Raw genomic sequence first — 13,933 nt, 5'->3', positions numbered from 1 at the left:
GTGTGCACAGCCACACACACTGTGGATTATTCTACTATCAACAGGACCAGAATGATTAGGAGGGATGGTCTGTTCACTGCAGACTCATCACTTATCCATGCTAGCTCAATAGAAAAAACGATGGCAGCTGAACGGAACAGTTTGGCTCACAAGCTCACATTTCCATCAGTCTAAATGAAAGAGGGGTTCAGCACCATTGACTGTTACTGCCAGTGCCAGTGCTCTCTTATTTTTAAGGAGTCTGTTTTGTTTCATGAGATGTATGAGATATCAATCTGAATTACCCAAGCCATACAAAATCCTGTTGTTCGCTACTCTTCCAGTGTTTAATATACAGAAAGAAAGAAAATTAGGGCATTATCCTATGTATAAGTCACTATGGGGTCATTATTATGGGGGCAAAGTCAAAATCTCAAGTTAGAAGATGTAATCAGAGCCACACACAGCTTCAACAGCATTCCTACCAGTGACTCCATGTTCATATTGGACCTTTCACATGAATTAATGTCCATACAAACAGTAAACTTTGAAAATCACTTCCCCTCTTCATCCCATTTTATATATTATTTTTATAAAGAAATAAATATTTTTTTCTTTTAAGTGTGTTTTTACATCTGTTCTACAAAGTGTTATATGAAGACAAATATTCACTCTTTAATTTTCTTTGATTGTATTTGTTTGAATGTGGGTACAGTTATAATTAGAGGGATGGAACAGGCCAGCAGTAAAATAAGCGCCAGAGGAAAGATGCAATGAGTTAATATACACAAGCAGCATGGTAACTGAAAAGAGAAGAGACTGTTGAGCACTGCTGTGTTGAGCACACAGCTCCCTGCTGTGTGTGGGTAATACCATTCACTTAAGTCTTACCTATGAAATTGAGAGAACATATCCAGTCATGCCTACAGTGAAAAAACATTTACATGACACACAAGAAACAATGTTTTAAAACCTTTAGCTGGGTCAGTGCTTTAGATGGGACGTGTAGAGCCTGAAAAAGGCCTGCACAAAGGAACACATGTCTAAATATAACCCTACAGTGTACACTTAGATGGGGACGACAAGGAATCCACACTTATGAACATCTCCACAAGGCAGTGAGGGTTGTGTTATGCAATCACCAGCATACAGATTATCCAGTCAAGTGACAACGTTGGCCAGAGGGAGGCGCGGTACAGCCTTCGTCCTTCATTTGAATAGAACAATTAACGGGGAAGTTTGCCTAAACCTTGGTTTAGCACAGTGGGTGACGAAGGACCTATAGACAGACAACAAACAAGCGGAGCATCTTTCGAGATTTTTTTCTAATCTTGCAAAAGTCACTGCATGTGTTCCTTCAACACAGAGGTGAGACAAACCTGCAACGAGCGAGTCCAGAGTGGCATAGCATTTATGGTGCATCCAGCATAGGCTTTATCAAAGGTTTGTTGGAAAACTAACACCCCCTTCATCATCACACTGTACGTTTCCTTCTTGGCTCTCAAAACTGATCATCAGTGGAAGTGCCCCCGGGCTACAGCAGCTCAACTGTGACATCCTTCCACTATACAGAGCGTGCTCAGGCTGGCTGGCTGCTGCACAGGCACCATGGAGCAAAAATCAGCCAAGGATGAGAGCGCATCCAAAGGACAGGAGTCTCTGTCCTATCAGCGGAGAATGTGGAAGAATTTCCAAGAGAAAACCAAGCCATGGCTCAGTCCTAAACTCGGATCGGAGCGTCGCGGTGCCGGGGGCGCGGAAGGCAGCAAAAAGGAATCGGGGCTGTGGATGTTTAAGAGGAAAAAGAAACAGTTGGACCGCGTATTTTCGTCGTCTCAGCCGAATCTGCGCTCCTCTTCCCCAGTGCCTTTTGAAGGAGAGAAGTGTCTCGGAAGCGACGCGGTCCCGTGCAGCAGCACAGACGGACAGCATCTTTTAAAGCCTCTTGGCGCAGCTTCGGGGACCATGGGAAGCAAGCCTGAGCTGGGGACGCACGGAAGCCCCAAGCTCCCCGTATCCCAGCTGATCACGTACCAGCAGAAGAGCTCCTCTCTTGGCTCGGCGTGTTTCGAGAAACTAGTGATGGACCCAGCCGTCGAGGTGGGAGAGGAGGAGCAGCTGCGTAAAAACGCAAGCGATTCTGTGAGTAAAGACGCGTGTGGGAAAACATGCATCTTGTAGATTTTCGGCAGTAAGTCGACTGAATAGGTCAAATCCACAAATACTTGCTACAAAACACTGGACATAAAAGACACGATTCATGAATATGGGGTTGCAACGTAGCTACTAACTGCACTTATCATGTGATGCGCTCGTCCGTTCACTGCTCTCTTTACTGTGCCTTCTAGCTTCGAGGGCTCTATGGGCCAATTGACTACGACCACAGCAAAGTCGGCCTGTTTGATTATTACAACTAGTTAGTTTTAGTCACAGTCACCACATGCAGTTGCCTGGCTGAGTAAGGTCATTTTTTTCAATGGATCTGACTCTGACACAGGGTATCTGGTCTGAACAGTCTCCTTTTACCTGCTCATGTCCTTTTCGTCACAGTTTTGCAGTGTAGGTGTAGGTAGCGGCTTTACAGTGCATTGGTGTTCCAGCCTGTGCACTAAATTTGCTACAGGCTCAGGAGGGCACAAGGGTTCACCAGGTCTTTAGTGTACATTAAAAGTGGCCCAGTTGGCACACAAATATTAGGCACACCACCCATAGTGTTGCAGACTGATGACAGGTAGATTCCCTCATCACTCACCGTGCTGAGTCAGTTTACCAAGAAGATATTGTGTTAAAGGGTTTATGTCAGCTAGAGTAAGCCAGATTGAAAAATTGGATCCAGTACACCTACAGGGTGTAAAAGAAAATACTAATGTTTATGTCTAGGTCAAATCATAGCCCAGTCCATTTCTGGTCTGTCTTTTAAGTCATGCTTGGACCCATGCCTTGTGCCTTAATAGCCCTAGGCTGAAAGTGGGTCATCTTATTTGAGACATGCAATTCTAATATTTAACAGCACTGTTAATTATGCAATATTACATAGAGTCAATAAGTGCATTCTGTTTCAGTGACAGCTGTTATTGTAAAGCTTTTCTCACCACACTTTAATTGCTCCAGATTTATTTCAGAACATTATCCAGATTGCCGTCTAAAAGTGATTGACTATAGTATATAGTCTACTTCTGCACACTGACATTAGGGCCAAAGATCTACTATCCATTAATTCTCTATAGAAGCAGTGCAGAGCACTCTGGACAAGAGGTACAAGAAAGCAAGTATGATTGGCTTCACTGAAATTGATTTTGCAGATTCATCACAGCCCTTAGCAGGTCAGTTACATAATACACTGAGATCTCACTTTCCCAAATGAAGTTTAGCATTTAGTGTGAGCCATTAGTTACCTCCTATTGTTGCAATGTTTATCGAGGCTTGTGTTGTTAAATTTTGGGATTTTCCATATTCCTGTTATAAACAGATCGATTGGTGAAAACTACATTTTTATAGTAATTTCTTGTGGATGTCTTTTGAGCATATTTGTGTACATGTACCATTGTAATATATAATATATGTCAATGGTTGTATATGTACTAATGAGGTTAGAGAAGCTAGAAATTAGGTAAAGAAGCACAAGATGAGGGGTGATGAAGGGAGGAGATGAGGTTAAATGAGTTAAGATAATGTTTGATAAAAGATAAATATGAAAGGAAAAGAAGTCAAGACAGAGTAAAGGAAAATAGATGAGATAAGACATGCTTTATTGAAATGAGGGAAAAACAAGTACCTGAAAAATGAGACTGAAATAAACTTATCAGAGACATATAATGTAGCTTAAAATTTCTGTTGTTGATGCATTTTCACAATTCCAGTATTTGATGCATGCTCATCGCATTTATTTGCCAATGTATAATGACAATGCATTTACAGTATGTGCTGCCTAAACACTTTCCTGATCCTACAAGGATTATAACTCAAGGTCACACACTTTTACAATCATTCACATACCAAGCATTATGTGGGTGCATATATAACTTCTCATTTCTAAATTGAGGGCATGAACTAAAAGCCTCAATATCAGAAATTAACCAAGAATATATGGAACATAACAAACAAAAAGTGATTTTATAGTTTATTTTGTCTTTCTAACTACAATGTTTTATATGTTCATTCTACATAGTTTCCTGAACTAATAGGCTTTATTGGATTAACATACATTTTAATACATTTTCAGTTTCCTATACATGTGTTTGTTCTAAAACACAGTCAGTCATTGGCACATAATTTTAGTGTAGCTTCATCTTTACATTAAATGCAATAAACGTTAGATATGCATATATTATAAGAAGAGGTTCATAGTTCTAAAGTTTTGACCACTGTATTTAAAATAATTGAGAGGGGCCAAAACTTTAGAACCCCCTCTTCTTCTTCAGTCAAACCACTACCTCTTCCACTACCCACTTTGACCTCAATAATAAACACATATTAGAATTATTACCTTTCTGACGTGTTCCGCCTAAAAACTGAGAAATTACAACATTGTAACAGTAGAATTCATGGCAGAGCTGCTGTACTAGGTCGCATCAGATTGTACAGGTTGTACCTAAGTGGCCAGTTAGTGTATTTCCCCAGTGCTTGGGTCAGATGAGCTTACACTTCAATATCTGGCAATCTTTTGTGCCTCTCTGGTGAGCTCAGTCTCACACAGTCCTTATTATCCTGAATGAACTCAGTTCCAAGTCCATTATTTTAAAAGTCATTTTCACAAGTAGATCCAGTAATTACAAGTTGCACGTTTTGAATTCCAGTGCCCCCCTCAGTTTCACTCGACACATTTTCCATCTGCACCAACGTTAGATAAGAAGATTGTGCATGTTAACGCATTCTTTGCCGGTTAAGAGTGGAAAAGTGACAAGTTATGTAATTAAGATCACCACTGATAAATGCCTGCAAGTGTTTAAAATTTCTAGGAATGGTAATTTTGACCAGAAAAAAGAAGGTGAGAACAATGAAGGTGTAGAAACGAAGCTAAATGTCAGGTTTTTACGCAGATATTTTTGTTCATTCAGCTTTTGGGACGGGAACCAACTGCTCACGAGAATTTATTTACTTAATTAGCTAACGATTACACAGAAGTTTGACGTTAGAAAATGTTTTGTCCTCACAATTTAGTCCACGCGCCACCCGGTATAGAGAACAGAGAGTGGTGTTGCTGCACCCGAAGAAATAAACGCGAAAGAAACAACCCTAGATCAGAGGTGAACGGTGCCAAGACTTTAGCTGCTAATTGTTAGCTAAAAGCTAATCAGCCTCTGATCGCTTCTAAAGCCACAGCACTATTCAGCTAAATGACAAAATACGGCTTGTGAGGACAGCGTGACAAGGGCAAGGACATGCCTCACATTATTTTGCCCGCTGTTAAGGTTAGCTTCTTTTATAGATTAGCTTAATTTGTGGGTAGTAGCCTTTTCCCAACTTGGGGACATTTTCTTTACCAAACCTCGACACACTGCTGCGCTTTGAGGGGGCCTAACAATGGACTGACCTTTCTGACATGGTCCAACACATGCAATTTACTGGTGAGTCAAACTGGAATGTTACCCGTCTTCCTTGGGATGCTTTCCTAAGTTATGTCAATTAATGTGTAGCTGTTTATGGTCCTGAGATTTATGTAATAAGGAAATCGGTGTGTGCAGCCAGCAACTCCAACCGGGTAAGTGAGCTAACGCTAAACGCCAACAGACCTCAATGGGATCAACCTGAAACTGTAAAGTTAGTTATTGGTCACATTTCTTTATAACCTTCAGTCTTGTTAGTGGGATCCTTGTCCCCACATTTAAACATGAAAGTTAACCAAATCGTTTTTTTTTTACAGCATATAGTGTTCTCTTTAAATGTGGAATTATATTTAATTTTCTTTACAAGCACTTGATTTTCACAACTCTTGTAAGGAAAGATAAATACTTGCTCTAAACAAAACTGCCTATTTGAAGAAGAAAGAAAAAATATCAGCAGGCTGCAATCTACTACCAGTTTCTTCTTGCTTTCCTCATTCCTTGTTCCTTCTGCACTGGTCATATGGAGTACTATAAAATATTTAACAATTATGATTCAGGAAAGTAGGTTTTTGTGTCACAGAGACTATACGCTGACAATCTATTGCTAAATATATCCAATGTAAAACATGTGCGGTGGGTATTTCCATTCATGCAGTTGTCTGAAAGACAAAGTGAATGGTAATATTTTGAGGTAATGCTGTACACCTCTGTTTGGATGAACAAAGTTTGCAGTACACTTGTCATATCAAACGCTGTACCTTTTGGGATGAATGTAGTTGTTCACTTTTGGTAATGCAATGACTGTAAAATGAGTCATATGCTCTAAAGTATTTGACAGTTATCAGAGTTGGGCAATGAGAACAACATGATGGACACATGTGAACAACCTCTAGCTCCTGACTGCAGCTCAGGGAGGAATTGGATGTAAAAGACACTGACAGGCGCATGATTGATGCTGACCTCGAGGCTGTTAAGGCAAAAAGAAGCAGAATAAAAACTTAACATTGGTGAAAGTGTGACTGACACCATTTGGAGACGTTGATGAGTTTTAGCTCTCAATTTGTGATTAAGTGGCGTGTAGTGCCCAGTGTGTCTTTATGTCTGGGATCAACATCTGGGAACATCCTGTGAGGGATCATTTGACTGTTTCTGTCTAAATAGAAGTGCAATTTGGAGCTTTAATTTAGATGAGAATTATGCCCAAGAGATTTGCTTCCACTGTGTCATTAAAAGTTTTCAGCATTTGAAGATATACTGCTTGGGGCCATGGGAAAATTATTTATCTGTTAGCTATGCTATGAAGCAGTGACCTAACAGCAGGGTGCCACTGGTTAATGAGTGTAAAATGATGTTGAGTGGCCTATATGCAAAAGCTGCAAATTCTCTTTGTATATCCACTGAAACCAACAAAGCTTGGATTAATTTAGCTGTCAGGTTTCAGCACTAAGTGTCCCTACAGCAAGGCCACACACTTTGTGTTTCTGTAAGGTCTTGCCCTCAGTGAGCCAAATAAGAAAAACATTCTGCGAGGGATATTTTTACCTTCGTTTTCTACTAGATTCATCTTACATCTCCTTTTTTCTGATTTCAGTCTTCGCCTCCCTGATAATGTTACTTTTCCTATACAAGAGCATTCTGAGGACAAATCTTAGATATATTCTAACCTGTCAGAAGAACAGTTTGTGTACTGCAAGATGGGAGCTCTGCACTGTGACATTGTGCTACCCTCCAGCATTGTTCTCTTCAGTCTAAACTCACCCCATTAATTACACAATCTCTCTCTCTCTCTCAAACACACACACATACACCACATGTTCATGCAGCTAAGCAATACACAGACATGCACTACCATACACTTACTAGTCAGAACCCCATAAGTTATTGTGAACAAGGTTAGCCATGACAATACAAACTGAAAAAATGACTCAGCTATGATGTTGTGCACAGCTGACTGGCATCTTCTTTATTTCTTGTCACACGGCAACATCTATTTATCATTAAATAAAGGCCAAAAGTGATAGGAGATATGATTGTCAGACAGAAAATGAGAAAGCAAGTAGCGTCAGCCTTTAAATCAATAGTTGGAGCCAGGGAATTAGCTCTCTAACTCTTAATGCTGCCCTTTCACATAGTGTAATCATGACTGTGTCAAGGCAGACCAAAATGTGAGAAGGAGGGGTGTGTGTGTGTGTGTGTGTGTGTGTGTGTTTGAGAGTGCCTGTGTATATATGTGTGTGGAGGCTGGTCAGATTACATGTGACATCAAACAATATTTTGTTGTGTGACATATGATGAATATCAGGAAATGGATAAGTGTTTGTTTTTTGTTTTTTTTTGAGTGAATGTTGAGTGTAATTTGCCTGTTTTGTAAGAGCCCAAACAACACTGCACTGCCGGCTGGTTGTTTTATTCTTGTTTAACCTCTATTTCAGATGTTTTGAAAAATTAACAGTGTAACAGCTGATTCATGACATATAAATGGGTAAGATGTGCACAATGAATGACAAACCCATGCACACAGAGGCAGATAGACAACAATAATATGACACAGGTGGCTGTGGTCATTTTTTCCACGCAAAAACAACATGTGCCGAGCAAAGGCTGTGGGATGTTTTCCCTACTGCTCATGATAATCAAACAGATAATTTGCAACTCAATGTAGACTCCACTTCCTCAGTGGTGAGTAGATATTGAACATTTGCAAATGAGGTTCCTTGTAGCATAAATCAATTTGTCCCAATAGTCAGTGAGTCAAACTAAGTGTTCCAGCAGCCTACTAAGATCAATATAGGGGCTGGGTAGGCAGATGGACTCTCTGTATTTTAAAATGTGTGTCTCTCATTCTGTCTTACTGTTCATGTGTCAATACATTCTCTTAAATATACATGTTGTTAAATCTGAATGTTGTTTAAAGCCACTCAAGAAATCTATTAAATTCGCTGATTTACTTGCATCATCCCGATACATTATATGAGCTTCAAATAGCCTATTTAGTGCATGTATACCAAACTCTGTTGTGTATTGTTTCTAGAAAGGATTAATGTTTTTTTGTCTTCCCTGGAGCTGAGATTGCAACTTAATAATATAAACAGTTACTACATAAAAAAGGAACAGGATGCCTAATTTGTCCAGGCTTGGGACCAGCACCAAGGTGGCCCATGGTGGATGGGTGGGGAAGTGTTATATTTTTTACCACCTTGCTGTTTTTGATGAAACATTTGATTATTTGGCAAAGCAGTGTAAGGATATAAACTATAGTTTTACTTAAATCTTTAGGGCTTACAAAAATATTTATAGAACCAAAACAGTGTTTGTACGGGTCTGGGATGAAACATGTATGACTGTTTATGTTTCAGACACTCTTTTTATTTCAGTTTCTTTAAAAATACATAGTCACATTATCTTAAATCAAGGAACTGGTTTATGGTTATGGTTTCTGTGCCCATTTATACCAGTTGTTACAGGATAACTTTACTAATTTTTACAACTATAAGTATCTCTGGTTGTTTGGTTTAATGTTCTTGATAGACAAAAATTCACCACTAGATTAATTAACATGGCTTATGTAGAAAGCCTTATGATTCCACTGTGGGGTTTGCTCAATGCAATCGTAAATTGTACTGTTACTGTTGTTCGTAGCAGAAATACAACCAAGGTTTATAGAGATTATCTTTTAAAGGATATTGTTATTGTGTGTTATTGTCAATAATTCACATTATTTACATTTTAATAAAAGCATATATATGTACACAAAATATTGCAATACCACAGGTAGAAAAGAGCTGTATAAATATTTTTACTTTGTTTTTTAGCTAGAGATAAGAAAAGAGGCACAATATAACAATATCACTACTAAAATATACATATTAACTGTAAACAAAATAATTAGAATTTTCTTACAAAGGTGATAATTGAGATTCAGGTAGGTTAACTCAACTCCAACCGCTCTTAGTTTCTTTGCCTATAGGTTTGACACCCCAACATGGAGCACAGTCACAACCTAGGTGTGACTGCTGCTGTCCTGAAACATTGGTGTGAAAGGAAACAGCTAAATACAACTAGATATACAGGATCTTTCAGATGAGTCTCTATTTTGTTAGTAATGTTAGTAATAAAAAGGTATGGATAGATTCTAAGCTAACTTGATTCCCAAAAGCTGCATATTATGGCAGTGACAGTGCAGTTTTAATGCTGAAGTTGTGTTTTTATTAAGGCCACGATATAGAAAATGTAAACAAACTCAGTAGATTCTGTATGGTTTTTGTTTTTAAACTGCAAAAATATTTGTATGGGTGAAGACTCACACTGAATTCAGATGTTTACATTCACAATTGTTTAACTGGATGTTTTTGTGATCATCTTTCGTGGTGTATGGTTTTATTCAGGGGCATTGCTTGGGTTTTTGGCACATGATCATGACGTTAGCGAAGTGTGAGCCACAGCAGAGTCAGAAAAATCACTCCATCATTTCTCTGCCTGCATTCTGGGATACTGTCTCTGCATGCAGACTGAGTTACAGCTGATAAACTAAAGAAGCATGAAATCAGTGGGTACTCTGCTTGATGGTTTGTGAACTTTACTGACTGCTGGTAGTGTTGCTGAATTTGACTACTCTTCAGAAGGGATTTAGCGCCACCTATTGGTGCAAAGTTTAAGTGCGTCTGGAGAGAAGACAGAAAACTGGCAGGAAGTGATTGGAGAGGTTTTTGGCTAAGTAGATGGCATGCTTTGTCTTAAATTAATATCAAACCATTACCACGCTCTACACTTAATGCACAATCTGCAGTCCCACTCTCTGATTAAAATGCACTTTTTATTCAGTCTAAACTGTTATTTTAGCAATTGGACAAATTTCGTAAATCATGGTGTCTTTAGTATAGGTGAAGTTAAGTAATTGTATGTACATGGAAACATATTTTAATCTCATTTTAGTATTTTGTTTTCTAATTTGCAGTCATACTTTAAGGTATAGGAGTTTCAATAGTTTCACCTTCTGCAGGTGTGTTTGCATCGGCATACAAGAAATAGTAAAGCTAGTTTATGTTTAAGTGTATTTTGTATTTTGCTGTGTTTGACGTTTGACAGTCTAGATTATGTACTAGGTTATGAAGTTGGGGCTTCCCTTATTTCTTATGTACATTCAAATGATTTCTATAGTTTGTGGAGAGGGATATGGTAAGAAAGAGGTGCAAAGGAAGGAGGAAAACATTCCAGATTTGTTTTTAAATTTGAATGCCCATACATGTGTGTGTATGTTCACAGTTGCATACATTTGAAATGTTATGCAGATGTATTATTTTATAATTAATATCTGTAAAAAATCTCTTTCAGAAAATGCATGTGTCTAATTCTTTATTCTCCATCTCAGGAGGATTATTACTAACATTATTAATAAAAAGTGGGTCACATTCCTGTTCATTTTGGCAGGTTTTCTGTGCTTGACCATATTCATAAACAAATATGTGTTAACTTATTGGTCTGCAGTAGTTAGTTCAACATTGGAAACTGTAAGGCAAGGATTCCAATTTCCAGTGGTATAGTATAAAAATCTGCTATTGTATTGCTATATTGTTGTAGGTACTAATTGGTTCTTTAGTCCATGGCTCTGTTCAAAATCTGTCATTATTCACTAATTCACTACTCCCTATATACAGTAATGTAAACCAAGTAGTGCACTTAATAGTAAGCAGTCAGTTGAGGCTTCAGACATTCACTAACCGTTGTCTAATTGCGTCATTACTAACAGCTGTTCGAGCCATGCGACTGTAATTTTATTATCTCTAAAACAGGAAACATGACATTGTGGGACTGTTCGCAGAAAGTAGCGTACATGCCATGTACTTTTTTGTTCCATTTTGCACACTACATTCAGACACTACTACAAAATGGCGAACACACCATATAGTACACTATACACACTCCTCGCATCTTACATACTGAGGCAAGACATTTACCCATTAGATATTCTAATATTAAAATATATGTGCTGTTGAATATTTTTTTTCTGTCCTCCTTAGTGTTTAGAATGTTGACTGGCATAGTAGGTGGAATCCACACACTTTTGGATAAAAAAAATTAAGGACGGCAAAAAGATCCTCTAAGAAACATTTACTGCAAATTTCGTACATAGTTAAAATAAATGGGGGATCCTCGGGCATTTTTGTACTTTTGTCACTTCCCTTTTTTTGTGTGCGGATCTCATCTGCTGTGTAATCCACATTTATGTGACTGAAGTCAGTAATCATTTACAGTCTGTCTCTAGAGAGAATCTTCAGTAGCTTATTTTAGTATTGCTTAACAGTGGCACTAATGTGTCAGTCATCATCTCTAAACTGAGAATGTTACTTTCTATTAGCCATCTGCTCAGCCCTGTCTTTCTCTGTCTTAATCTGCTATTGATAAAGTAAGTCTGTATTCAGAATCTTTGCTATGACACTCCACTTTATGCTCATGTGCTTCTTAATTGCTTTACTTAATTACTTAAAATTTTTACAACTTGATCTTAAGGTACAGTGTTTTTGTGTTAGCAAAGATCAGATTAAACTTTTAATTAGTTTATGTTTAGATACATGGCTACAGCTGCAACCTTGGTGTCATGCTCATGGAAGGTAAAAAATGTACACCAAATGAGCTGCAACATTAACACCACCTTGTGGTTTTGATATAAAGATGGTACAAAATGAACTAATAAATGCTAATGTAGCATTATGGTTTAACCAGCACATAAAATAGTTAAAATGAGCTTTAACAGGGATCTTTGACCTTTTTTAAATTAATTACTCTGTGCACTTCTACCACGTCTGTTCACAGTGTATCACATTTTGCTATGTTTAGGGCTGAAGCATAGGAGATTAAGCAATCCTCTAGTTTTGTAGTAGTAGCTCCTTTAAAATCACTAATGTCAACTTCTAATATTTACAATAAACAGTGTTGTTACATAAGGAAGTTTTTTCACTTTATACTTTTAGGATAGGTTTCATCAAATATCTTTTAATGATTGATTAGTTCTGCTGGACAGGTTTGTCTCGTAATGTCACTGCAGAGCTCTTGTAAATGAAAATGAGACAGTAGGTCCTAATCATCAAGGACAGTTTTTAAATTATTGAAGATTTAACAAGGATGAGTTTGAAGGGACCAGTGAGCTCTCAGTGGTTGTTATAGAACCATGTGGTGGTATGAGTATGCATGTGGGTGCTGACATAATCAAAGAAGATGATTCACTAGGTGAAACTTGTATGGCTTGCTACTTTAATTGCTCAGGTCTGGAGTGTAGGCTGCTTTGATGACACATTGTGTGGGGGAACAATCCCTGGATGTCTAAGGAATTGCCTATCCTATCCTCAAGTAGCAAAACACAACATAGCTATTATAAGTCCTGTATTTCTGTTTGTGTGTGTGTGTGTGTGTGTGTGTGTGTGTGTATATATATATATATATATATATATATATATATATATTACTAGTCTTTATTTATGTTTATGTATAGAAATGACAGTTATATATACTTGTAGGTATCTTACTGTCTGTTGCAAATTTCCTTTAGATAACATAATGCCATGCCAAGCTATTTCCAGTCCAGCTGCTGTGGAGCTTCATAGCAATAAAAACGAATCATTGATCACAAAAGCAAAGTGTGAAGGCTTCATTCTTAGCTCACAGTTTTGTACAATTCAGTAGTCACACAGGGAGAAATCATCATTTAGAGGTCAGACAATCTCCAGTGACTGTAGATAATTACACATTAGTATTACCTGATATATTATTGTCAGTTTAAATTTCAAGTTTCTGTTCATGAGAGTACTACATTAGCTTCCTCAGAATTTCTTGGGACTCATTGTCTTGTACTATTTTTAATCAATGAAGGAGACTGTTTTTGCTTAGTTTATTTAATTAGTTTTTGGTACTTACGAGTCAACAGACTTGTATGTCCATTTGCGGTAATCTGGGATACTTCTGCCTGCTCTAACACTGTACATGCAGAAAATAATAGGAATTGTACCTTCCATGTGACTATTGAGTACATGTTGCGTTGGCATTTGCATGGCATTTTCTCCAAACTAAAACTGTCTCCATTGTTGTTAAAACTGCTCAAAGCACAAAAAAATACATGAATTTCACACATAGATCAGCCTTAACATCTGGCCACCCTCCTAATAATCCTACTTTTGCCAATAAAACACGGCATGGGCTCTATTAAGCCTCTAAAGATTTGCCTGGTACCCTGGCATCAAGTCGTCAGTAGCAGGTCCTTGAAGCCCTGTAAGATGGGGCCTTCATGGGTCTAAACTGTTTTTCCAGCCCATCTTATAGATGCTCCACTGGATTGAGATCTGGAGAATTTGAATGTCATCTTAACACCTCTAACTTGTTGTGTTTCTCAAACCATTTTTGAAGCATTTTTCAGTGTG

The 13,933-nt window shown here is 38.1% G+C and overlaps 1 protein-coding gene across 10 annotated transcripts in view; it reads left to right on the top strand.

The window, feature by feature from the left end:
• mctp1a (multiple C2 domains, transmembrane 1a) overlaps positions 1-13,933 on the top strand; it is a 129,979-nt gene that overhangs the window by 11,860 nt on the left and 104,186 nt on the right. For 8 of the 10 annotated variants that reach the window (XM_067520724.1, XM_067520719.1, XM_067520726.1 and 5 more), the window contains exon 1: positions 1,513-2,121. The exons of the other annotated variants lie outside the window; for them this stretch is intronic. In XM_067520724.1, the coding sequence (XP_067376825.1) occupies positions 1,588-2,121 (534 nt within the window). In that variant the 5' untranslated portion in view covers positions 1,513-1,587. Of the gene's footprint in view, positions 1-1,512; positions 2,122-13,933 lie in introns of those variants that run through there. 10 annotated transcript variants of the gene reach the window in all.

Source organism: Channa argus, chromosome 11, assembly GCF_033026475.1.
Source record: "Channa argus isolate prfri chromosome 11, Channa argus male v1.0, whole genome shotgun sequence".
Lineage (NCBI taxonomy): Eukaryota > Metazoa > Chordata > Actinopteri > Anabantiformes > Channidae > Channa > Channa argus.
The sequence above is the reverse complement of the archived record's forward strand: the minus strand, read 5'-3'. Positions and strand labels throughout refer to the sequence as shown.